This window comes from Streptopelia decaocto (genome assembly GCF_964273445.1).
Source record: "Streptopelia decaocto genome assembly, chromosome: Z".
Taxonomy (NCBI): domain Eukaryota; kingdom Metazoa; phylum Chordata; class Aves; order Columbiformes; family Columbidae; genus Streptopelia; species Streptopelia decaocto.
This window is the reverse complement of record NC_138657.1, coordinates 35,128,649-35,155,601: the sequence shown is the minus strand read 5'-3', so window position 1 is coordinate 35,155,601 and position 26,953 is coordinate 35,128,649. Positions and strand designations below refer to the sequence as shown.

The following is a 26,953-nucleotide window of genomic DNA, read 5'->3' as shown; positions in this document are numbered from 1 at the left end:
CTCTTGGAGAAGAAATGATTCTGAATGTCAAGTCTGAACCTTCCCTGACACAGCTTTGAACCATTGCCACATGTCCTGTCACTGTATCGCAGAGATAGGAGCTCAGCACCTCCCTCTCCACATCCCCTCCCCGGGAAACTGTAGAGAGCAGTTAGGTTGCCCCGCAGCCTCCTTTTCTCCAACCTATACAAACCCAAAGTCCTCAGCTGCTCCTCACAGGACGTGCCTTCCAACCTGTCATGATTTAACGCCAGACAGCAATCAAAACCACGCCAGACAGCAATCAAAAATCACTCACTCCCTACCCCTCTGTCCCCAAGTATGGGAGGGAATCTAAAGGGAATGGAGAAACTTGTGGGTTGAGATAAAAACACTTAAATAAAATAACAAACTAATATTAATATAATATTAATACATAGAAAATAAAAATAAAATAAAAGTCATGTTCACGCAATTCCTCATGAACTCTGTCAGTGCAGAGCAGCCAGTCCTGGGAAGAAAGGTCTACCCTGATCTTGGGTAGGGGAGACAAAAAGGCAGAAAGTCCCAGAAGCACCACTACAAAACAGTGGAACAGTGAAAGGCCAAACTAAAGGAACTCCTGAATGGAACTCAACCAGAACAGAGCTGGCCAAATGGGTCTCATGAGCTGGAAAACCCAACTCCCATTAAATACCACGCATGACACTAATGGCATGGAATATACTCACTGATCCATCTGGATGTCAGTCAAGGTCTGACCCATCCATGCCCCCCTTCCTACCTACCTTGCACCTGCAGATACAGAGCCCAGAAAGACCTTGGGTCCCAGACAATGGCTGAGATAACAGTAAGCTCTTACGTACTGTTCTCTCTCAAAAAGACTGGAAAGTTACTTGAAGAAAAACATTGATTCTGTCCTAGGTGTTATCCTCTTGTTCTCGAACTAAATCCAAATAATGACCAAGGTAGCTATGAAAAAGTTCCCAGCTGCATGAAGAAAATTAAGTCAATTTCAGTCAAACCAGCACAGGGCCCTTCCACCAGCTTTGTTGCCTTCCTCTGGGTGTTTTCAAGTACCTTCACGTATTTCTTAGTTTGTGGGGTCAAGAACTGCACACAGCACTTTTTATCCCTCGAGACAGTCAATAGCAACTCCCAGTTACGTATCATCAGCAAACTTACCAAGTGTGCATCCAACTCCTGCCTCCAGATCATTGAAAAAAATACTGACCAGTTTTGGTCCTCGAATTGATCTCTGAGGAACACTACTGGTGACTGGCCACCAGCCAGCTGTAGCCCCATTCGCTACAACCCTGAACACTTGAACCCTGCTGTTCTTCACCCAGCACACCGTATACCTCCCCAAGGACTACATGCAATGTTACCTCAATTCCCCAAACAGAAAGAGCCTGTCTCGGTATCAAGCAGTACAAGAAAATGCAGGGTGTTTCAGAAAGATGGACCCAATTTCAAAGCAGTGTTGTGAATGACAGAGGCCAGGGGCTGTTTGTACACATCTAGTGCTAATCATTTGAAACTCTGTGCGCTGCGCTTTCAAGGGGTAAGAGTTTCATTCATTGGTGATTCGTGGTTGCAGAGAGATAGTGATTTCAAATTGGGTTCATCTTTTTGAAACACCCTGTATTTTTTCACACAGGAACAAATCTTCTATGTTTGCAACAGAAGGAGTGCAGACTGTCTTTTACTCTCTTCTGTAACAGATTACAGTTTATTACATAAAATCATAGAATCATATAGGTAGGAAAAGATAATTGAGTCCAACCATAAAATGTTCCGCGTTATGTAAAAGTGTATTCTTAACTGTAAGATCTGCTTAATTAAACAGAAATGTGAAACTTAAAGGCATTCTTCTGAGTGCACTGTATTAGCAAAGCTTAAACTGTAGCTGCTTTTTGACTCTGAACTGCTGTGGTGATGTTCTCCATTTATTGTTGGTACCCGCAAGGCAGTGCATTCATACTGGTTTTGGTAGTGAATGTGGAAAAGGCAGTCTCAGTGGGTAGCGAAGTTTAGCTGCATTTTTTTTATTATTTCAGCATTAGATTAAGGAGAAGAGAGAAAAGCAGAAAAGTAATACAAAATCAATTTATCTGAGACTTGGGTGCTCCAGCAAGAATATGCAGTGGGTGGTCACTGTACCTTTAAATTCTTGATCATTCGGACTGATCGATAAATCAGCATATACAGAATTTTAGTTTCCAAGCATTAAGAACTAAATACTGAAAAGCTACACTCAGAGAAACATTTGATTCCTCATCAAGTTTTCTAAATGTATTGACTCATGAAGAGTTTATTAGTGTTGTTCCTGATTAGATTAATTTACAGAGCTATGGTGCTGGTACAATTGCTGCTCACAGCCTATCAAGCTAATAACATTTGCATAGCATCATGTGTGTGGCAACCAAAGATAAATTATTACTCTGACTTTGGAATGTGAGCTATTTTGCTTTGCCTGAAATACAATGCAGTATCCGCTATTGTGGGAAGATTTAAAGGAAAAAAAAATGACATTAAGTCATTACTTGGTTATACATAGGGAAAAAAAAGAAGAGCAGCATGTTTGGAAATGAGGTTTGATAAATATTCAGTAAGTGGTTTTAAATCCAAAGGAAAACTAAGGGGAAATGATCATTTGGGGTTACATGAGGGCTGGGTGGATACCCAGGAGTCCTAGCAGTTTTGGGTGATTCAGGGTGCTGTGCCCTGAGCCTCAACAAAGGTTAGCTGCAAAGCCAAAGTTTGTTTATTTCTACCCTCTTCCAGTGGCTGAAGCAGAAGAGTGCATGTTTATTTTAATTCTTGAGAACGACAGAGGCTTTGATTGAAACTGGCACAGGATTTCCTGTGCAGGAAAAGCTAATTTTCCTGATTTGGAGAAGACCAACAATCCTATTATGTGGAATTATGATGACACACCAGAATTATTTTGTGAGTTCTGGATTCCTTAGCCATACCACCCAGACCTCAGTCGCTGGAGCCAGCCGACAAGTGGATAGCACTAATAACAGACGGCTGTCTTCAGTACAGACCAACCCAGAAGAAGAGACGCATACTTACTATCACCAGAAAGAGGTTGTGAGACATAAAAAATATTAGGCTTTGCTCCAGATTTTGGAGGACATCTGCGCTTCTGGTGGTAGCCCCTTTATGCATCCCGATCTGTCTTTTCCTCCCACTTCCACGGCCCCTGTCCTGGATCCTCAGCAAACTCCTCATACCATTGCCTCAGTTACCCTCAGGCTTTAGTCCTGACAAGGGTGCCAAGCAGTTTTATTTTCTCATTCATGTCTGCAAAGCTTGCTGTAGACGGGCTATCTGGAGAATGTATCAGCTACATTCTCGTGGGCTGGTCTGAGAACATGAAGATGTAAATGACGTATAACCTGGACAAATTTGGGTAGTGTTTCATGGGAGCAGCAAAAGATATGTTGCAGAAAGTCTCAGGTGTGTGCTCAACAGCAAGGGGAGACAATAGCATCATAATCAAATGGCTGCTCCCTTTTCTGGCAGTGGTTTTGGTTTAGGTTTTTTTTTTTTCTTTTTTTTTTTTTTCCCTGATGAGAAAAAGTGGTAATTTTCTCTGATCTCACTTTTTTGAAACACCTGAACCATTTCTTTTGAAGTTTAAAAACTGTGAACCGTGGAAAATTTAAGCTCCAGTTAAGTTCTACAAAGTTAAGAGCAGCTATGGAAACAGCTTCTTAACAGTGGGAAGTATTCACAAACTGTAACTGTCTGCAACATTGCCTAGAATAAGTAGTTCATATTATATCCATAAAAAGAAACAGAGAAGCCAGCAAGTATTTCGTATTGCTGCTTACATGTTTTTAAAGAAGTAATTTAGCTGATGCTGGGGCCTTCTGAAAAAATGGAATGTGTTAATTTTTCCTTAAGACTGAAAAAAAGTACTGTGAAACTGACACCAGTATTGTATGGTTATAAATAGTTCATGTTTCTGTAGTTTTAATAAAAATGTTTGTGAAAGACTTTGAATATGAATACTTACATGTATATACAATTAGATAACCAATTCATAGCTGATGCTATGATAATTTCTGGCTCTTTTACAAAGATGCTATCAGATGTGTAATCTCTGTGTTAGCTGAAATGGAAAAGCCACCTTAGTTGAGTTTAAAAAAAAAAAAAAAAAAGAAAGAAAATAATAAAAAATATACCAAATATACTAGTGCAGTTTTTTTCATTTTTTCATATCTTCAGATACTTTCATAAGTGATCACATTTATAACAGCATGGTCAGTTTAAACATTCTTAGTTCTGAAACAGTTTTTAATTAATAATGATTTTAAAAAAAAAAAAAAAACACACCAAAAATCTCTTAACCTGTTAACATCTACTAAAAAGCTCAGAAACACTTTGCAGAAAACTTGTATTTCTCATCATTGAAGAAAAAACCCAAAACAGAGAGCTTAAGAAAGATTCCATGTGATTTCATTTTTTTGTTTGTTTTAAATTATTTGTCTTTCTTATAACCCCCTACTCTTTGGATTTATATAACTGGCTATTTATGACCGTGCTTTCTTAGTCATTTTTTCTCTCGAGACTATCTACCTCCTATAATACCTATCTTCCTGGCATATGTATAAAATTCCATCAATGGATTTTAATGAACTGGATAATCATATAAAATTTCTATTTGTGCAAAAAATCTGCCTGCATAGGTAAATCACAATGCATGAATATCTACCTTGAAAACTTTAAGGAAATAAAAATTATAATAATTAAATACATATATATATATATATGATCATGCTCACCCCTGGTGGTTTTTATGGAGTGGGGTGAGGGTTGCTCTAAGCAAGCTGGGGGCAGCCAGTGTGCTGGGCCTGAGAAGGGATCCCTATCCCCAGACCATCCTCCTTGTGGAGGCACAATATCCCTCCCTCCTATGGCATCACACTGACTGGGATAACTTGCCTTAAAAAAAAAGAGGTGAGGAAGGAGATTCATAATGATTTCTTTGGTGAGCAAAAAGCTAGAGTGCTGTGTAGCCACCTCCGTGATCCTGTATGTTGAAATGAGTTTTATGAAGCTTTTGTTTTTCCAGTTCTTCAGTAACCCTGCTTGTAACAGAGATGTTTCTGTTAAAAATACCTGACACTCAGCAAAACAGACCAACAGCCTTCCTTGGACTGCCAGCTGACTCATCTGATTTCAAGATTTCATCCCAACGTGCTGACACCTGTGAAAGCAGACAGAGAATTTACAAAAATGTAATTTGAGTAAATTGAAAGGGAGAGTTAGTAGATAGAAGTAATATTAGATCATCTGTTTGAAATTACGTGTGGTAATCAGAGGATTATGGTGGGTTATATATCCAAGGACAATCCTCTTTTCTTTGCAGAAATTCAGGACCTAGATGTTCTTTGACTCGTTCATCCAGGTTATTGTAGTATGAACCATCCAGCCATGCATGTCTCTACTGCTGTATGTTATTACTGTACTTGGGAACAGCAACGCTTTTCGGTACACTGAAATCTTTTATAAATATATAAAGCAATAATCAATGAGTGCCTGTGATGCTGTCAAACCACAGCAGCATGTAGTGTTATCTAATGGGCATTCAGCGACAGTTTTATATGTTTTCATCTTTCCTACATCTTTGCTAGTGAGGGCTGTGGTTGGTTTTAGTTTAGTTTGGTTTAGTTTAGTTTAGTTTAGTTTAGTTTAGTTTAGTTTAGTTTAGTTTTGTTTTGTTTTGTTTTGTTTTGTTTTGTTTTGTTTTGTTTTGTTACAGGAGTGGCAGAGAATGATTCTGTGAAAGAGAGGCAGACAATACCATTTTCCACTGATTTTATCCACTTAAATAATTGAACATGTTATCTTTTGGTAAGAACACAGCTCAGCTAGGAGTACTGACTCACACTTAAGGCAATGCCTAGTGAGGAAAACAGTTTGGTTCATGATTCAATGATGCCTAAACCCTGTTAATGTCCTCCCTCTTTGTTGCATTTAAGTGCTTTTTAAATACCTTGCATTAAAAACATCCTCCTTTCATGGGAACATTAGAATACATGTTTAAAACATTATTAGGACTATGTTTGAGAGACAGACTTCAAAGCCCAAATTTTGTGTTTAAAAATACTGATTTAATTATTGTAGAAATAACCGAGGCTAAAAATAAGGTTGTTGTTTACAAGTTGCTTTTGACAGACAACTTTTCTCTTGCTTGTCACTAACACTAGGTCCATTAGCAGCTGCATTTTTAGTAGTGACATTTCATTGAATCACTTTATCTATTACCAGCTTAAAATGATGTCCCAAATTCTATGATCAACATTGACAAATACATCACTTAGTATAATCAGTAGAATAAAGATCAACTAATATTTTTTACAGATTTTAGACATTGAATCTGGAGTTTTGGTTCACAGTGTACTTATTCAGAAACTAGCAGATAAACATTCAAATCAAATACTGCAAACTTGTTCTGTTCGGTAAATGTGACTTTAATTACATTTTTTTTTAGGTATTCTGTTATGTACTACTTTTAAGGTAAAGAGCATAAAAATAAATGCTATTAGTTAATAGTTATCTAAGTTGGATGCTAGACATGAAGGGAATCTTGCTTTTGGGGTCTGTTGTTACACTCAATGAGCATCTGGTAGCAAAATTCATGGGCAATATCCCTAGTGAGTGTATATTGTCATAGGTCCATTGACTTCAACTGAGCTATGACTATTTATACAAATTCCCCTGCCTGTTAGTTTTTGGCTTTTAACACTAGACTCCCCTTCTTTTCTGATACTATTTATTGCATTCCTCTAGTGTAGGAAATGTTTTTACATCCCTCTTGGATTTTAGTGAAGTCTCTCTTTGAGGTGTTAACTACTTCAGTGGGTATTTTCTGATATCCCAGGAGTGCTGATCTTTAAACGTGGGTGAAGGTGTGCAAACAAATTATTTGATATGCCGGAAAGGTGGGTTATTTGCAGATAAACCTTTGGTCAGAGGATGAAACTGTTTGTTCAGCACATGGAAACAGGCAGGGCAGGAAGCCGGTGCCTTTTTCCCATGATGTAGGTGCAGGGTGCCCCCCATCTTGGCAGAGACCTGATACAGCAATGAAAGTGTCCCTGCCATCCTTTTGCTTCTTGGTGTCAGCAGGCAGGACACAGATGTGCAGGTGTGGAGCTATCCGTGTTTTATGTTGGTGTTGTGGGGTTTAGTTAGTTTGTTTCTTTGGGTTTTTTTTTTCCTCTGAGGTTTTCCTGTATATCTGGGCTTTGGAAACTTTGCTGAAACCTCCAACCCACTTGTGCGTGTTAATGAATTTCTGCATGCTGAAATGACAGGTGTGCGCAGCTTTAAGTGAAATTGAGTTAATTTTCTTCATGCAGTTAGAAACTTTTTCATAGCTAGCATGCTAGCATGCTAGCTAGCATTGTTTGGGTTTAGTTTGAGAACAATAAGATAACACCCTGCACAGAATTAATGTTTCTCTTCAAGTAACTTTCCAGTCTTTTTGAGCTGGAACGAAAAGAATGCAAGAGCTTACTGTTATCTCAGCCATTGTCTGGGAGCCCAAGGTCCTCCTGGGCTCTGTATCTGCAGGTGTGAGGCAGCAAGGAAGGGGGGCATGGATGGGTCAGACCTTGGCTGACATACAGGTGGATCAGTGAGACTAGTCCATGCCATTGGTGCCAGGCTTTGTATTTAATGAGAGCTGGGTTTTCTGGCTAGAGGAGACCCGTTGCAGTTCTGCCGTGTTCTGTTGGAGTTTTCCATAGTAACATCAATATAAATTTACCATGTTTTTGACAGAAGGCAAATTTTATAGATGTGATGTGGCATGTGAGGAGGGTAGCATGTTTCTCTTCTCTCAGATCTTCTCTGTGACCTGTTTCAGTGGAAGGGAGTGAGCATTTGAAGATGTGAACTCATTTTAGCCATTGAAAAGTGATCCCCTTGTGAAGTTAACTTCACTCCCTGGCACTATGATATGATACATGTCAAGAATGAGGGTAATTAATTACAAGGGCCGTATTGCCAGATTATAAGAGGTCCTGATTTTGAGATGCAGTATAAATGAACCATGAATACATATGTATATTAGAAATACAAATCCTGATTTTTTTACTGCAGCCCTATATAATTCGCTTCCCACAAGTCAGAGTGATTTGCCTGTCCTTGATTAAACATAAACCCTTTATTCCTTTAATTCCATGTATTGAAGGTCATTTGCCTTGTGTGTTCTATGTTTATGAAGTAGCCACAGGCTGGGTTAGGCAAGCTTATAATCTGAAATATGATGCCTGTCCTTTTCCGTCTGATCTGACTGTTGTTTATAATCATCCTCTTTACATGGCTTCTGCCATCAGTTTTCAAGTTGAAGCTATCTAAAACTCTGAGATTTTCCCACAAGATGAGTGACAGTATACCAAACGTTGTATTTGTCTACTCATAGCAAGTAGGATGACATAAGTAATTGGTCCTTTCTTTTGTCTGTTGCTGTCTAACTGTAGTTTTGTGTAGTTTCCTGTGCATTTGTCCTTGCTTTGCCACTCCACCTGTAATAGACTATGAAGACGACTCCTAATATCCTTTCTTAGTATTTAACAGGTTTTAATTAAAAGCTGTTAAATCCCTGGACAATATGAAAGAAGGTCAAAACTTCAGGTTTGTCATTTGTTATGGGCAAATTTATAGGAAATTTTAACTGCATTTAGTTTGTGGGAAATTGCTGTAATAAAGTTTCTAGCATCTCTTTAAAAACTATTATCTGGAATATCCTGTTATATTCTATGAATTGGTTTAGTATTGTTACCTTTGGTAAAGTGTAAGCTGAGGGTGTATCCCTCCAAGTAACTTCTAAATTTATTATTTGAATATGTTAAAATAAAGTGTTCTCAAAAATACAATTTTAAATAACAATTTTGTTCATTTTATTACCAGGTTAGATTGGTAGGGTATTATTAAGTTAGTTGGGTTTTTTAGTGTATTCAATCAAAACAATTTTTCTTTCTGAGATTTCTGAGTTTCTTTTTACAGCTGATGCATAGTGTCATGTCCCTTCTATTTTCAGGAAAAGAGATTGAATTTACAAGTTTCTGTTGTGTTTGTAAGTTAAGTTTGTGGGATGCAATCAGAAAAAAAAATGGTGACTTATTAGTAAATAAGTATCTAGTACTTCTCAGCTCTGCTTTCAGAATTCCCTTCATGAACCCTTGCTACAGATTGTTATGTCTTCATATGTTTTCTCTATTTTTCAGCAAAACCACTAGGTCTGTCCTCACTGTGTTTTCACAGACACCAGATACATCCTAAAAGCTCTTATCAGACTTGATATGCTTCCCAAGGTGATTTAAGTATTGAACAGAGTTTCCACAGTTACCTTTTATTTACTGGGACTTTTTTGTTTCATATGCCCTCTGGACTGTTCAGCTGTGACAGTTGCATACAATAGGTTGTGTTACATAGATACCATGTAGTGTATTGTGCCCAGATGTGTTCTTTCAGCATTTCAGATTTTCCATCAAGAAAAGCCTCTTTGTTTCCTAGGTATTTTATTTTGTCTTTGTGTGTGTATGTGTTTTCTCCGTCATGTTAAAATGAAAGTATAATAATGCTTAATATGAGAGTGGAGGTGGTGATGTTCAGTATATTTTTGCAGCACATACAGTATGCCAAGAAATCTTTCCATATACTTCTAGAAGAGGTAGCTACCCTATATAAGTCTTGCATGATCTCCGTCTAGAGAGGTTCCTGTTTATACATGCTGGGTTTTATTCCTATTCAGAGGCACCTGGTTCTTCCAGTGCTTCTTTTATAGACCCAGATGTCCCTGGGAGTTGTTCTGTCAGTGGGAGGAGAAGCAACTGGCGCAGTACCATTGAACCTGCATCTGTGTCTGTTTAGTCAAATTCTTTACCATTTTATTTCTCAATCCAAACTCTGGTCAAACATCTGATACGTGGTTGAGAGGAGAGTTCTCTCAGTAGGAGAATATACCTCGCCTCCGCTCTAATTGAGTGCTGAAAAAATTCATGTTCCAAGTGCACTGCCTTTGAGACTGCCCTCCAGCGAAGGTGCAAAAAGAAGGTCAGCACTTAGAATGTTTCTCACTCTATTTTGTAAAAAACCCAGTTATTTAAAAATGGAAGAAAATCACTAGCGAGAAGAGGTAATGCCCTCTTGCAATATTCAGAAAGAAACAATAAAGAGCAAAGGTTGAAAAGTACCCATGGCAGTTAGCTTGCAAGATTTCTGCAAGCTGAACTCTTCTGGATTCCTCTTGTGGAATCAGATTTCTGCTTTCACCAGGGTTCTTGGTCAGAGAAGACTTCATAGCTCAAGTGGCAGGAAACTGAAGAGTTAGTATTTCTGCCTATTTTCAGCAGCTTTTAACTCTTGCCCTGATCAGCAACTGAATTGCTGGCATATGGTTTGGAGCACAAATCAAAGCCGCACATGGTTCCAAAGACTCCTGTTTGAACTGAGCATGACGCCATTCCTGTGCTGTTGTATCAGATTGCCCCCAGCTTGCCTTTTGCTGTAGATGTTTTACCACGTGCTGAGTGTACATACAGCCGAGGGAAAAAATAATCTGTTAGGAGACTACGAATTCTGCCACTTCTGCAGATTTATTGAAATCATTTTCCTATGAAGATTAATGTAATTTTGTCCCCTGGATCAGTACTAGTCAAACTGTATTCACTGAGTTGTCTAACCTGACAAAGATGCATGTAGAACAACAGCCCAGCGTCTGTCAGAGTATCTGACATCAGGTTACTGTTTACTTTTGCTTGCATCCATGGTAATGGTCATATCCAGTTTAGTTTAATCAGCAGTTGACTATAACACGGGAGAGGAGACCATATGTGTGTATATATAGTATCTAAGCTGTATTTAGAAGTTCTTGACAGAAATAAATAAACTGAACTAAGTAAGAGATCACACAGTTTTTGTCACCAAACCCATGCTGTTTGGAGTGCTATTTTTTATGGATTTCTTTTTCTTTTTGTGCTGGCAAGAGAGACCTGCACTGGGAGTTGAAGCGTGAGGTACATTTTCAGTTAGATACATTGCAGACTTTGTTCTGCAGGATGGGGTTATGAATTTACCCTTGAGAAAGAGGTCAAACAGGGGTTTCATATTGATTCAGCTTCTTATGGGAATTGCTGACTTCCGATGGAGGTGGTCAAGGATCATAAAACAGGCACAGACAAAATGCTTTGATATTTTTGTCCCTTCAGGCATGATGCAATTGTTGGAAAATTAGAGGTTTTATTATGAGAGGGAGAGATTTTCACTGCAGGGATTAATTGATCCTGAAAGGCTTCTCCTTTACTTCATCCACCATAATAAAAAACTTACATATCTTTGTAGAAGCAGAACTTGTTTCAGAGTTTGTAGACAAAATGTTACTTTATGAATATTTAACAATCACACTGTGATAGGACATAAAGGCCAGATCGGGACATGAGACACTTAGCATCACCATGGTTTACCTAGCAGCTGTGTGGTGGATTGGGTCCTGTTAAGTCATTGTCTTTCTGGGAGGAAAGGGAGAGATGCTGCTCAAGTGGTGATGGATGGTTCCAGCTTTTGGCTACACTGCATGGACAGTCGTGCCCAACCTGTTACTGCCGAAGAGTTTGTACTTAAAAAAAATTGTGGTAACATTTCCCTGAAGCTTTACCAGGGAGACCAAGTAGAGGATAAATGAGAAGAGGTTCCTAAGACAGCATAAGATACTGGAAATAGTAGGCTGCACTCAACACTTTGTTGGTACTGGGTGATGTGCTCATCATGGCCAGCTGTTGCTGGGCAGCAGTTTTTTGTGCTGATTTGGCCCAGCTGAAGTTATGTGGTTTGACATGTGTTCACCAACAGTTTTGTCCTGCTCGTGTGACACACTAAGGAAGGGGGAAGTTATGTGTAAGAGAAGTTGAAACATGGGTTACCAAAACATGTCTTGATATCTGAGGTAGCAAAGTACATAGTGCAGAAGAGTTACTGAAATAATACTTCAAAAATCACTCATCTTGGAGAAGTGCTATACCTCAGACTTTTGAGCTGTTCAGTTACAAAAGCTGATTAAGCTTTTGGATGTTCTAAGATTACTGTAGAGTCATGGTTTTCTAGATGAGGTTTTATGCTTTTTTTGGTCCATCATGCAGTGAATGACACATTGTGAATGCATCAGGGTAGTGAATCCTAGCAGAGAGGCTGTGCCATGCCAGAGGAAATGTACGGCATGCTGGATATTAACTCTGACATTGCTCTCACTCTGAAGTTGCTTTTCAGTACTCAGTTATGATCTACAGATCAGCTCTGTATTATATGCTGGGGCTTTGGGGATGTTGTGTTGAACCACTGAGCCTTTAGACTAGTGCTTTTATGCCAAAATATTTATATTGATGTAAGGGAGTAAAATTTGGCCCCAGACCACATTGAACTGAAAAATGTATTAAAATACACGTTGGAAAAGGAATTTGGCACTGACTCTGACTAGGGAGAAGAGGAAAAGAGGTTAAAACCTTGATTACTTTTTATTCTGTTTACCTAATTCAGAGTTCAAAATTATTCCGTTTTAATTAAAGCTTGGCAAGGTCTCTTCTGCTGTTCACTACAGGAAATGAAGAAAGGGAGGGAGAGGTGGGAGAAGAGAACCAACTGTTTGCCTAATTGTACTGGGTGCAGCTAGATGCCAAAAATGCTTGGAGACATGTAACATGATCTATGTTGCTGTCTCAGTCTAACGGCTTTTTAATAGATTAATCTGTCAAATACCATTACTATTAGCATATGATTTTTAAATTAATCTTGGGTTTTGGTTTACTTCTTTCTCTAATGAGCTATTTACAGAGTGCCTCATTAATACTTCTAAGGTAGTATAGAGATAATTGGAGGAGAAAGCTGCACCTAGGGAATGGAACAATTTCAAATTTACAGTCTTTCAGGGTTTTCTCCTTTTATAAGAACATATTTTGTAAAAAATCATTGAGAATAGCTAGACATCTGCTTATAAAATCCTAACATGTCTTTTGCAGAGAAGATTACCATGAAGATGGGTTCTGTCAGCCATACAGGGGAATTGCATGTGCACGAATCATTGGAAACAGGACCATTTATGTGGACTCCCTCCAGATGCAAGGGGAAATTGAAAACCGAATTACTGGTAAGCTTACATATCTCTGTAGGAGGCAAAAAACATTTGTGAAAGTATCCAACTGAGGCATAAATAGTCCTATCATCCTTTTCAGTTTTATCAGTCAATGACTAAGACATCCTCATATTAAAGTTTAGAGGAGGTGAGCCAGTTTCCCATCTGTGAAGTCAGCAGAATTTGGAGTAAGGAGGAACAGTATCTGCTGGCATGCATGGAAGCTTTTTATGTGTCCTGAAGTAAAGTGTCAGAGCACTGAGTTTTTAACAGTTTATACTGGGGCTTTTTTGCATTATGGATTCAAATAGAAGATTTAAAAACAAAAACAAAAACCAAACAATTCGTGATGTAATAATACTGGCTTTTGATTTTCTTGAAAAATGTGTAGTGGCTTTTCCCATCGGTTTCCTCCCCTGTTGCATAATCTCAGCAGAGTCTGGATTTCATGTTGATTCTATGTAAAAGAGTCTACGTCCCTGTGCTCTGCTGCTGCTGATTCGTTCTCTGATCATCTTTTTAGTAGAAAGTCACAAACATGCATCCAGAATCTTAATTTTAATGGTCTGTACATCAACATGAATTTTCTTCACTGGACCTCAGCTGACATTAGCAGCTGTGACTCTGTTGTGTACAAGTAGAACAAGCAAGTGAATCCATGGAACATAGCAAACTGTTTATCATAATATGTGGCCAGCTAACTCAGTCCAGCAGGAGCTTATTTGCATCTGGCCAGACAAAGCTAACTAACTGAATCTGTAGTTTTTACATACCTAGTTGCCAAAAAGAGTTTGACTTCACTTGCCAGGCCTGTCTCCTTAAAGATATTACCTTAAAGGCTTGTTTTCAAGCCAGAAATACAAATAAGGTTTTTTCTGTTCTTGAGATGGTGGTCATTCATGTTCTGGGACTGGCAAGATCCACATGCTAACCTTTCCTTGTGCTGTTACAATTCATTCTCTCATTCCCCTCCCTCCTTTCTCCTGTATTGTGTTGTAATTCCAGCCTCCTTTACCATTATGTCATTATTTAATACTTAATATTGATTTGGTGTTTTCCCACAACATAACCTTTATCTTGTTGGGATGTTTTTCAGCACTATGGAAATGTTCAGCTATCTGAAATGACCAAATTTGTAACTCTGAGAATTAGGTTCATAACATCCTTTAAAAAATGAAACCACACAAAACAAAGACAAAACCAAACAAAGCAAAACAAAAAACCAAAATCAACAAAAAAAACAACAACAAAAGCCCACAAACCCCTGTGATATGTTCCAGAAGATGTTTACTGATCAGTTTGTACTTGTTTCTGGAATATACCATATGAACATTCCTGACCTGCCTGCTGGGTGCCTGATAGCACTGCTTGTCAGTTAGGTTTGGGAGACTGGGTGCTGGGATTCTGTGTCCTGGAGTTGAGGAGAATTTCTGGAGGAGCTGTTCTTTTTTAGGAAAGCTTTGTGAACCACAATGTAGAGCTGCCCAGCACCAAGCTAGGCAGTAATGATAATCCACTAATAATGTGGCATTTTTAAGCTATCAGTCATTGACTGATAAAACTGAAGCTATGTATATCTGAAGGATGTACCAAATGCCTTATTCAAAACACTGAGGATTTCACAGCATACTTTGTTGTTACAAGTCGTCTTATATGTGAAACAAACATTGCAAGACTGTTCTCTGTCCAAATGACAGGGTATTTTTGAAATAGCAGTAACTTGTTAGATTAAAATAAAAAATATCTGCTGTGTAACTGATGCTATATTTTGCTTGTGCTTTTGCCCATGCCTCCTAAGCGCAGTTTTTTGGTGAAAGGGTTTGTGCTCGAAGCTGCAGGGTGCTCTGGGGAGGCTGTGCGTGGGGGACGGTGACACCTACCGCCCAACGCTGAGAGCGGTTAGCAAGGTTACAGGCGACATCTATGGGGAATTTTCATTCTGGATTTTCACTTTTCTGCCATGCTGATGTGTGAAATACACCCACCCCCTTTGTCTCTGTGGCCCCTGCTGCTCTTCGGTCCTGGCCATGTGGTTAGGGGAGAATCGCAGCTTTCTGTTTAAAAAAAAGAAGGATGTTTCTGGAGAAAAACTCAACACATGAAAGACGGGAAGGCCAGCAATAAAGATTGCATGGGCCTGACCTCTGACCTGTGGATATGTGTAGCTAGCAAGGTCTTTGCTGTGTTGTTTAGTATCTATAGCTAAAAAATTAAACCCCTTAAATGCCACCACACAGTCCTGCTGGCTTTCGTACCTCCCATCAAAATAAGGATGTGATTGTGAATTGTGCAGTCTTTGCTCACGCCAAACTAAATTCTGTGTTGCGTTAACAAAAATTAGTGTGGTGTTTCAAAAAGCCAACAGTGACTGCCTCAGTCCTTCAGATTTATTTTTTTCCTGTTATACTTTGGGAGAAGCACATGTCGCAGCTGTCATTAGCCTGATATCTTGCTTCCAACAGTATTCTCTGCATGACTGATAAACAGTTATATTCCCGTGTTAATATTCCTGTATTAAAATAAGCAAAGGTGTAAGCAGTACAAAAGTATGCGTAGTGTTTAGGAAGAGACAGGAGACTCTCTGGTAGCAGCTGACATCAGAAGTAGATGGTTGAAAGGAGAGAGCTGGACATGAGGGAAAGAACTGAGTTGTAGATTGTAAACAGACTGCTGAATGACTTCAACTGGTCATTTCCTCTCTTTTTACAGTGTGCGTTGGTGGAACATGCAGCCGGGCGGGACTCACTCTCAAATTATACTTTCCAGTGTGGGAATGGACATCCCTACATTTAAAGCTTGATTCATTCCCAGATACATGATGCACATGCATGTTTGTCTTTTCGTTGGAATGTTCAAGAAAACTCTCAGATGTTCGTGTGTAAATACGGAGACCTGAAGGGGAGGATTAAATTTCTAGTTTATGATGACATTCATGTTAATTCGATCCACATGCTGAGATTGATTACATTCATTTTTCCCAAAACTCCTTCCTGTTAGGTTTCTCATGTCTCTAATAGCAATATCTCCCTGAATACCAATAGCACACTTCCTTTTGCCTGTCAAGACTTGAAAAACACTTGTCTTGTTTATTGATCAGAATGTCTACAGGAGGAAGAAGCTAGGTGTTCCTTGTTCAGGTTTAACTAATTAGGAACTTTAGCAATACATGTCAGCGTCCTGGCAAGTGTATCTTGCCTTCGCTCTTTATCCTTTCAAGTTAAAATTAATCAAGACTAACAGTTGGCTCAATGTTTTTCACTTGGGTAACTTCCTGAGAACTAAGGTCCTGTGAGCTCTGTGCAGGCATCAGAGGGACACTGAGATGCTGGGTTTGCTTTCAGCAAAGTGTCATTTACAGCAGAAATGACATAGTTTCTCTGCTGATCAGTAGGCTTTCAGACCCTCAAGAAAAGGTGAAAGTTGTAAAAGGCAAATGACATGAAAATTATGTTGTTTCTCATGGTTTTTATGAATTAATACTGAAATACTTTTTTTTTTTCTTTCCAGCTGCGTTTACCATGATTGGCACTTCGACACATTTGTCCGATCAGTGCTCACAGTTTGCTATACCATCCTTCTGCCACTTTGTGTTTCCCCTGTGTGATGAGCGCTCTCGGACCCCTAAGCCCCGAGAACTGTGCCGGGATGAATGTGAAGTTCTGGAGAATGATCTTTGTAGGCAGGAGTACAATATCGCTCGGTCAAACCCCCTTATCTTGATGCAGCTACAGTTGCCTAAGTGTGAGGATCTCCCACGACCTGACACCTTGGAAGCTGCCAATTGCATAAGGATTGGGATCCCCGTGGAGAGACTCAGACGATGTAAGTCCCATTGTTTCATGACTGGGGAAAATTTGAGTTTGTTGCTTCCTCAGGGTGGATCTGAGAGACAACATTTTATCAGTCATTCCTTTTGCAAATAAAGTAGTGCTTTACTGGATGCTACTACTTTTTATCATGGTAATGCTGGTCGTGATATTGCACTGTTGTAGCATATAGTTAAGATGGTGAGGGAGTTTAAAAGATGCTGTTTAATACTGAAAAGGGTTATTTATATCAACCATGTCGGGTTATAAAAACTGTGTGTTCACATAACCAATTTGACTGAGACTTGCAACGGGCAGCAGTGCATTGCAGGCTTCCCTGCATGCCTGCCCCCACCTCTGGTTCAGTCTTTTCCTTTCGGGATGAGTCCCCACATACAGCTATTTGTGAGTTCTGATTACCTATCAATAAACCTCAAATAGGCTGTGGAAGCTTCACTGGAAAAATATATTAAGAAATTAAACATATACTGTTTATTCTTTCTATATGTAAATCCACAAGAATATTCGTCCTGTGAATTGAGCCTGGAGTGTAATTGTCTTTCTTCACCCACACAGGATGGGTGAAAATATTGATCTTGCTTCCATTAATTTATATTTGCATCCAGTAGTAGCAAGGCTGTTCCGTTGTCCATAATTATGTGCTGACAGTTTTTCTACCTACTCCATTTCCTAGCAATTAATCACCACCTCATACAATGACTAAAGATGTTTAAAGTGTGATAAGATTATTCTCAATATCCATTGTCTGAATCCACAGTTAGGAGCAGGGTCATGGGATAATGGTGGCCATGGAAGACAAACTGTGTGCTAATAAGGCAATAATCTAGTGTTGCTGAGAAGCAGAAGTAGTTGAGAAAACAATGACAGAAAATAATTTGCCAGGGAAGAGGTATCCAGCAAAAGGAATGAGAATAAAAACAACAAAAATCTGGGAAAAGTCTTCATTGACCCTTGGAGCCAGCGGTGCTCCCTGTGGTGGGTTGGCTGTTATGTGAGTGCCCTGGGGGTTTGGAGGAAGGGCTTTGAGAGATCTGGATTTCTGAGGGCTGAGGAGGGGTACTTGGAAAAATAGAGCAAGTAATGACGCAAACATACAGAAAAATGCATTGTTCAGTTCAGGTGTACCAGTAGGGATACACATAGAGCTGAAATTTCAAACCCCACAGCTTTCATTTAAATCCCAAAGCACCTAAATTCAAGTACTTTTTCCATGCTTGGTCTATGAACTTCAGCCCTTTTGATCTTGCTGGGCCTTGGCTGTTTTGTTATTTGCAATGTTTTGTCAAACCCTGTGTTGCAGATCATCAGTGCTACAATGGTTCTGGAGCAGACTACAGAGGGACAGTCAGCGTTACCAAGTCTGGCCACACTTGCCAGCTTTGGGACTCCCAGAGTCCCCACAGCCATGATCTGACAAGCACACAGTTTCCAGAGCTAGGCGGAGGACATGCGTATTGCCGAAATCCTGGAGGTCAGATGGATGGGCCCTGGTGTTTTACAAAGAATAAAAACGTACGCATGGAACTGTGTGACATACCTTCTTGTAGTATGTATTCTCTTTCTTTTTTCCCTTACTACTGTCCTGAATCCAGTGTAATTTTGAATGTTCCCTGTTTTTACAAGTACTATTCACTTAAGAGGGTAATGCTTTCAAATGTTTCACTTGCTGCGATGCGTCACCCTTGTTTTGTGTTGTAGGTTTTTAATATTTTCTGGAGATTAGAGCTTGTAACTGAGATATTATGACAGTTTTTTATCATGTTTTGGGTGCTTAAGCTGAGGTAATAATTAATTATAGTGTTGCAGTTTGTATTCTAACTTGTGAAACAATGGATTTGATGTTCCTATCACCTGTCATATGTATTTGGTTTGCCCATAATACTCAGTGGTGTAATATATTGCTTTCACTCTGTATGACAACTTGCAGGCAGTAAGGATTTTTGGATCCTGCAGAGGGAGACAGAGTACTGTGCTTGGTTGGAAGGAAACTCTCTGAAGTGCAGAAGCAGAGATGTCATAAAACAGATTATGTTATCAGAAAAGTCCTACACTATCTGCTAGTGGCTCGGTACTGCGCAACTGATAGCAAAAATAAAAAGCACAGCTTAATACTGTCCCACTGACTTCCCTGTATTGGTACAGCCTTCACTGCAGAGCTGCTACACTGGTAACAGTCTTTGGACATGACAAAGCAACTTAATACTGTGCTTCATTAGGAAGAAAAGCATGTTTCCTGCAGCAAGAGATGTATCATGGAAGGCATTAAAGTGTTTTTGTTACAGATTGCCTGGATATTTAAGAGCACTCACAACTGATATGAAATTTCCTAGTTACTTCACTTTTTTGCAGTAACATGATTTGACATTTATAATAAATTTCTATGTTGCGTGTAACATGGTGTAAAGATGATAACTCTGAGATGTGGTTGTGGTGAAAGCAGTAGCCACAAATAGCAAAACCACAGATTGCAGAAAACATCCCAGGCAGTTGTGATGAACATTTTGGACATCACTATGCTTTCCTAGGGTCTCTAAGTATCAATAAAAAAGCACTTTAGGTGGGTTCCAGAACAGTCTTATTAAGTGTATTGATGACTTTTTCATTACTGTCTCACTGTAATATAAAAGCACTTAAATTTTATTAAATACAGAACAAATAATATCTCTGACAGTGAGAAGTGAGATCTATTTTATTCTTGGCAGATATTGTACCAGTGGAGGTAAAAAGTGGACAAAGTGCTGGTGAAATGGCTGAAGCTGGGCTGGGAGGCCAGACTGCATTGTTGTGCTGTGGTTTATCACTGCTTCAGAGACTGTGATGAAAGCTATTCACTTATTTTTCATTCTCTGAACAAGACAATGTAGTGATACTCTGGTCTATATTCTGCAGTTTCCACAACAACAAGCCTCAAAAATCAAGTGAAGAACACCACATTGAATGTGGGGCTCCTAGTTTATCTTCATACTGCTAGTTGCTATGTCCATTCAAACTTCTTTGAAATATTTAATGGAAAATTATGGTGAAGTGGGATAGGGTAATGTGACTTCTGTTTTAAAGCTATAGGAATTTACTTTGTGTTTAAAATATAGTTTTAATAATTATATCATAGTTGTGTGTGTTTGTTTGGTTTTGCCTTACTGTCAAATGCATTAAAGATACTTATTATAAACCATGAATATCTCTGTGCCTGACAGGTCCACGTGACAACAGTAAAATGGGAATCCTCTACATCCTGGTTCCCAGCATAGCTATCCCTCTGGTTATCGCCTGCCTTTTCTTCCTGGTTTGCATGTGCAGAAACAAGCAGAAGGCATCTGCTGCTACACCACAGCGCCGCCAGCTGATGGCATCTCCTAGCCAGGACATGGAAATGCCACTCATTAATCAACACAAACAGGTATTTTTTCCAGAATTTGCTTAGGCTACGTATTTCCAAAGTGTTGTGATTTTCATTGTCTCTGGATGGTGGTGTTTGAATTGAGCCATGTCATACTGTGCTGGCCATCTACTTTAGAGAAAACCGAATCTTGCACTTGCTAGTTGTTTCTAGAAATCCTGACCTCAGGCAACAGCTTTGAAGACAGAGTATTTTATGACATTTGCCTTATCTGTCAATCTCCATTCTTCCTGTTGTCTCACTGACTGGAAATGTTATTTCTGATGCAGTCTTCAGCCTCCGGCTCATTTTTGCTCCTGGTAGTGATGTGGCCGGTTTGCTTGTCTAAAGCAGGATGCACGGTGAGGTTTCTAGTCTAGTCTGGTGGCTCAGTTGCCTGAAATTCTGAACCACCACTGAGCAGGGAGCTGAGCTGGGGTGCAACATGTTTCTAAGGTTGTATACCACAAAGGACAGTGAGGCAAAAATGGCTTTGAACTTCTGTCTACAGATCTCAGCTCCTGCATATGATTTCCTGGGTCAACTGACTGATCTCCGTGCTAAAATCATGTTCAGAGCTAATGCTGAATTTTCAATCGCAGCTTTTACAAGATGCAAGCTCTAAACAACAATGTTCAATTTGGAACAGTTGGCAACATCTGTTCAGGAAATTGTAGAATATTTGTAGCAAAGTGCATTGATGTTGTATGATAACAGGGAGGTTTAATGGCTCAGTCTGGGCTGTGCTGAAACTCTCTGGTCCAGTCTACAGTCTGTTGGCCACTAAAATCAGAGTTTGTTCCCAAATCACCTGTTAAAGCCTCCATCCAGCCTGCCCCGCACCCTCCTGCTGGGTGCCCTGTGTGTGAGGCTGTGCCAGCTGCATCTGGCTCAGTCAGAGACTCCTACAGCCCATGCTGGTCAGGATGAACCCATTAGATCACTGTCAAAAACTCCCTTGCTTTCCCTGCCAGCTGCAGTAGACAGGCTCTGGGGATTTGTCACTGTTGGCTTTGCCACCTCTTCCTTCATATACCAGAGAGAAATTCCTTCTTCCTTCTCCTCCTCTTCTGCCCCCCTCTTCATCAGAGCTAGTGCAAGGTTTCTCAGAGGGGGAAGTGTGTACTGCTGACCACAGGCAGGGGCGAATCCTCTAGTGCAACAGAGGAGAAAGGGCATATCTGCTACTGCAGAACTGAAAAAGAGAGGTTTTGTTCCTTCTTCTGCTGGAAGGGATGTTTCAGTTCACCCCAAGACTGCCACCTCCTCATCCAGTGCCCACAGTTTTTCTGACAGATCTCCAGTGGGCACCTCTGGGCAAGTGCAGCTGCAGTTAATAAATGTCATCATTTGCCAGATTTACTCTGAACCAATTATTAATTTAGCTAGCAGGAAATATGGTTGCTCCTTTGTAAAAATAATTATACTTATCATCTTGCAGCGTAATTCAATTTACACTTCTGACAAGGTTAACTGTCAAATCAATATACTGATGTGAAGATGCAAAAAGCTGAAAAGTCATTTTGGCAGAATTTATCTTCCATTTGGAGCCTCTAACCACTAGGAACTTTTCTTTCATAAGAGATTCTGTTGTTTAAAAAATATGGTGACTTTTCATTCTACTTCATTTCAGGCTAAACTTAAGGAAATCAATCTGTCCACTGTGCGGTTTATGGAGGAGCTAGGAGAGGAAAGATTTGGCAAAGTCTACAAGGGGCATCTTTTTGGTACAGCACCAGGTGAACAGACACAATCTGTTGCTATCAAGACACTTAAAGACAAAGCAGAACTGGCTCTTCGGGAAGAATTCAAACATGAGGCAATGATGCGATCACGATTACAGCACCCAAACATTGTTTGTTTGCTGGGAATAGTGACAAAGGAGCAACCCATAAGCATGATTTTTAGTTATTGTTCCCACAGTGACCTCCATGAGTTCTTGGTGATGAGATCTCCCCATTCAGATGTTGGCAGCACTGATGATGACAAGACAGTAAAATCCACTTTGGAACCAGCAGACTTCTTCCACATCGTGACTCAGATAGCTGCAGGAATGGAATACCTTTCAAGCCACCATGTTGTCCACAAGGACTTGGCCACTAGAAATATACTGGTATTTGATAAACTGAATGTGAAAATATCCGATCTAGGCCTTTTCAGGGAAGTTTATGCTGCCGATTACTACAAACTGATGGGAAATTCTCTTCTTCCTATCCGGTGGATGTCCCCTGAGGCTATTATGTATGGCAAGTTTTCTATCGATTCAGATATATGGTCATATGGAGTTGTGTTGTGGGAAGTTTTCAGCTATGGCCTGCAGCCTTACTGTGGTTATTCTAACCAAGATGTCATAGAGATGATCAGGAACCGACAGGTTCTACCATGTCCTGACGACTGCCCCACATGGATATACACTTTGATGTTGGAGTGTTGGAATGAGTTCCCCAACAGAAGACCAAGATTTAAAGATATACACAACAGACTAAGAACATGGGGAAATCTTTCTAATTACAACAGCTCAGCGCAAACCTCTGGGGCAAGCAACACCACACAAACAAGTTCTCTCAGCACGAGCCCTGTTAGCAACGTCAGCAATGCTAGGTACATTGGACCAAAGCAGAAAACACCAGCTTTCCCTCAGCCGCAGTTCATACAAATGAAAGGGCAGATGAGACCTATGGTCCCACCTCCTCAGCTCTACATTCCAGTCAATGGTTACCAGCCAATGCCTGCCTATGGCGCTTACTTGCCAAATTTTTACCCTGTCCAAATTCCAATGCAAATGGCTCCTCAGCAGATGCCTCCCCAGATCATTCCCAAACCAGGCTCTCACCACAGCGGGAGCGGATCCACCAGCACAGGCTATGTAACAACAGCACCTTCCAACGCATCAGTGGCTGACAGGGCTGCTCTGCTCTTGGAGGGCACGGATGATACGCACAACGGAATGGAAGATATCGCCCAGAATCCTGTCCAGGAGGAGGAGGAAGAGGAGGGCTCTGTGCCTGAAACAGAGTTGCTGGGTGATAATGACACACTTCAGATGGACGAAGCAGAAATTCAATCAGAAGCCTAAGGAATTTGACCTCGTTACTTAAAATTTCACATCACTTCCATGCATGGAGACTGCAGATCCTTAGGCCTAGTAGCAGTGATTTTGATCTGACTAGAAGAAACAACACTAAAAAACCTACACCCTTGTAAAGTGCAGCAGTAATGATATACCAGGTTTTTTGACCATTGCCACCATTAGATTTTGCAAATATGATGGTATAGAATTGCTGGGTTTAATCTTTTTTACTGTCCTACGGTTCTTGATGGAAGCTGCTTTTCAGTTATGTACTGTTGCTGTGCAACATATTGCAGAGTAGCATTGCACATCATGTATATCATGATATGTGAGTGCAATGTTAGTGAATTATGCGTAAACCGATAACACAAAAAGGAATCCAACTATGATTGCAGAATTGTTCTGAGCATAAAGAAGTGCCCTGGATGTGATGGACAGCTTAGTTTATAGTATTTATCTCTTTGTTATAATGGACACAAGATTGTTGTTTGCTTTCTGAGTCTGAAAAAATAACACATTGATAATACTCATCCATCTTTGTAAATGATAACCAGAAAAGTAGGGAAATGAACATAAAATTGGCTGTGCTGAGTCAGACCACGGGTCCATCCAACCCAGTAGCATGTCTTGAAAGGCCATCAATAATGTCTGCCCAGGGAAGACTGCAAGGGCACTTTCCCTTGTAGAATGTCCCCAGGGTATTTCCCCAGCCTCCAGCAATTTGTGGCTTAGGGACTTCCCAAGCCAGAAGTGGAATTTTTTCTGTTTAAGAGCTCTCAATGGAATTTTCTACCATGAATTTATCCAAATGATTTTGAACCCACATAAACTTATAGCATCCACAACATCCTGTGGAATAACGTGAAAGGAGAGAGGATGACTTTTTTCATCATTCCCAGTGAATGACTGTGACAGAAGCTTCCAAACGAGATCATCTGACTGCATTTGTGGATGAAAGTATTCCTTCTCTGCTGTGTATTTTCAGCAGCAAGCAGCCTTAATACACTGTTAACCAAAAATGGGGATATTGTAGGGGATATTGTAGGTATGCACTAACTTAACAATCCAACTCTAATTGCATATTGGTTATCAAGTATAGAAAAGAGCTCCACAGGTATGTGTGTTCCTACATTGTAAAACTGTTGGATTTTGTGAGGGGTTATAGACTTACTTGATTTACTGCAATTACTGCTGGATTGCATGTGAAACCGTGTTTTTTCCTGCCTCTTTAGTGAAAATGAATCTTTGAACTTTAGAAGACCAAAATAAGCAATACTGTACGAAGTGCTGGTTTTGTGCTTCTGTTTGCAGGATGAATCATGTACAGACCTTTAAATGTAATTTATGTTTTACTACATTTTATATACTTTTTTCATTGAAATATTTGAGTTTTTGAATGAATGACTTTATAACTTAACCATTTACAATATTCACATGTGGTGCAGTTTCATTGTGTTGCTGTTTCATTTTGTTAAACATGCAGACAGGTCCGTACATTTCATGACCCTTTTGGTAACACCAGCAATACACATTCTCATTGTAGCATTGTAGCCAACACTCACTATAGCTGTAAGTTGTACGTCCAACATGGAATATTCAATAAAGTGATGCAAAGAGTATGATTAAGTATGTTATCTTTATAGTTCCTACAGAAGCTGTTTTGTTATGGTACTTTGTGGAAACAGGAATGGCCACAGTTCCTAAGGTTACAGGTTTCATACCTAACTACAACTTTTTATTTTATTACATCGGGATTCACTTGTAAGTTGTGTATCATTGTGATCTACACCCTGTGTTCATGGTATGGCAGCATTACTTATTTCCAGCATTTCACCTGGATTTGGAAATGCACTGGTAGCAATAAAATATGAAAGCTTTATTACTTATGCTAATATAATGCAGCTTTGGGTGCTATTACTAAATAAAGGATAAATAAATAAAAAAAAAAGAGTGAAGTTTATTTACTTTAAGTTCTATGTTTCTTGTAGTTACACCACAGGTGCACCAGTAAGAGAAGACAAATAAAAAGCAAATAAGTGGCAGTCAATGGAAGCTTTTGTACAATACCATCTGAAATTCAGCCCATTTTTGACAGTCAAAGAGCATTATAACTTCAGATGCTTTGGGTGCAGTTTAGGAAATACTTAATTCCCTTATTCAAGCCTCATAAATTCAAGCCTATAAATCACCATAGTAAAAAAAAATAGGACAGACTCCTATAGTGACTTTCCCATCTCCACTAAGATGTGGATGTGCTTCCAAAGTGACAACAGAGGAGCAGTAAACAAATGTCTAGGCCAGCCTTGGTGATACACACAGTACTGCAGAGGGTTTTTCTCCCCTCTGTTGATGTGGACACACTTCCCTCAGCTGCCACAACTGGAGCCATGACAGCAACCAAACACCTCGTCTGTGGCTCAGGTGAGCACCTCTGCATAAGTGGTTACCACTTCTAACACAGTAGTGGTGCTATAAGTCATGTGGATTGGCAGTAACATGTTGCTCTGCAACTCCCCAGGGTAATCCCCCCGTGACGTCTGCTGCGAAGACCCGGCCATAGTCAGGATCTGCCTTTCCTCTTCAAGATTTGGAAGCAAAGCCAAGGAAGAGCGGGGAAGCAACGTGGCAGTAAGTGTACGGGACAAGGTAGTAAGGTGGGAATAATGGGTGAAGGGTTGGGGCTGGGGCCCAGCAAAGCCAGCACAATGCTTCTCACTAGGGCATGCAACATTACTTCTTCCTGCCAGGAGTAGCAAAGCTGGAGTTCACCCTGGTGGCAAAACAACTTTTGTGGGCAACAAATGTATGTCTGGATGGTCCTCACTCAAGCCCAGCTCTCTGATATGGTGCAAGTGTCTGATCTTGGCTCAGACTATTATGAAGAAAGAGCTGTTGGAAGAAGAGATTGATGGAGCCTTGGTGGCGTCAGCCCCATCTCTTATGTGCAGCCTATGCCAGCAGAGCACGAAAATGCTCCTGGGATTCAACTCACGGCAGGGCAAAACACCCCTGGCTTGAATAGGTCCCAGGTAGGCCTGGATGTCAGCCTAGCATCAGCCTCGGTCACCCAGGCATCTGCCTGCGCCAGAAAACAAGTGTGAATCTGTGTTTGCAAAAGCATAAGGGGTAAATGGGGAATGGATTTGCAATCAGAGAGCAGGGAAGATCAGGGACAGTTCATAGTCTGAGCAGGGAAACTAAGTGATTGCAGATGTGCACACCTCCTCCACCATGCTAGTCTGTTCTGGCAAGAACACCAATCTGAATCCTGTTCTGCTATTGTCCAAGTTCTGGGTTATTGCAGGGTGTTGTCATCCATTCACCCATTGGGAATATAGAGAAGACAAAACTGTAAACAGTGGATTATAAACAGCTTTGTAACAAAGTATTCACCCACAGTGCAAACTGATAGTACAGATAGGCCATCTTATCACAGACTGTGATAGGCAGCTTCATTCCTTCACCTTCATCTAAATGACACTACTCTCAGTTTCACCTAATGATTTCCCTGAAGACTGATCCAGAAGGACAATGCTACCTGTGGAGATATG

At 40.1% G+C, this 26,953-nt stretch overlaps 1 protein-coding gene across 1 annotated transcript in view; it reads left to right on the top strand.

Annotated features, from left to right (window-relative positions):
- The window catches only part of ROR2 (receptor tyrosine kinase like orphan receptor 2), a 146,369-nt gene extending 121,517 nt beyond the window's left edge, over positions 1-24,852 (top strand). The window contains exons 5-9 of the mRNA XM_082074719.1: positions 13,017-13,144; positions 16,637-16,951; positions 18,257-18,502; positions 20,151-20,353; positions 21,966-24,852. Coding sequence (XP_081930845.1) covers positions 13,017-13,144; positions 16,637-16,951; positions 18,257-18,502; positions 20,151-20,353; positions 21,966-23,408 — 2,335 coding nt within the window. The 3' untranslated portion in view covers positions 23,409-24,852. The remainder of the gene's footprint in view (positions 1-13,016; positions 13,145-16,636; positions 16,952-18,256; positions 18,503-20,150; positions 20,354-21,965) is intronic.
- Positions 24,853-26,953: the final 2,101 nt, after the last annotated feature.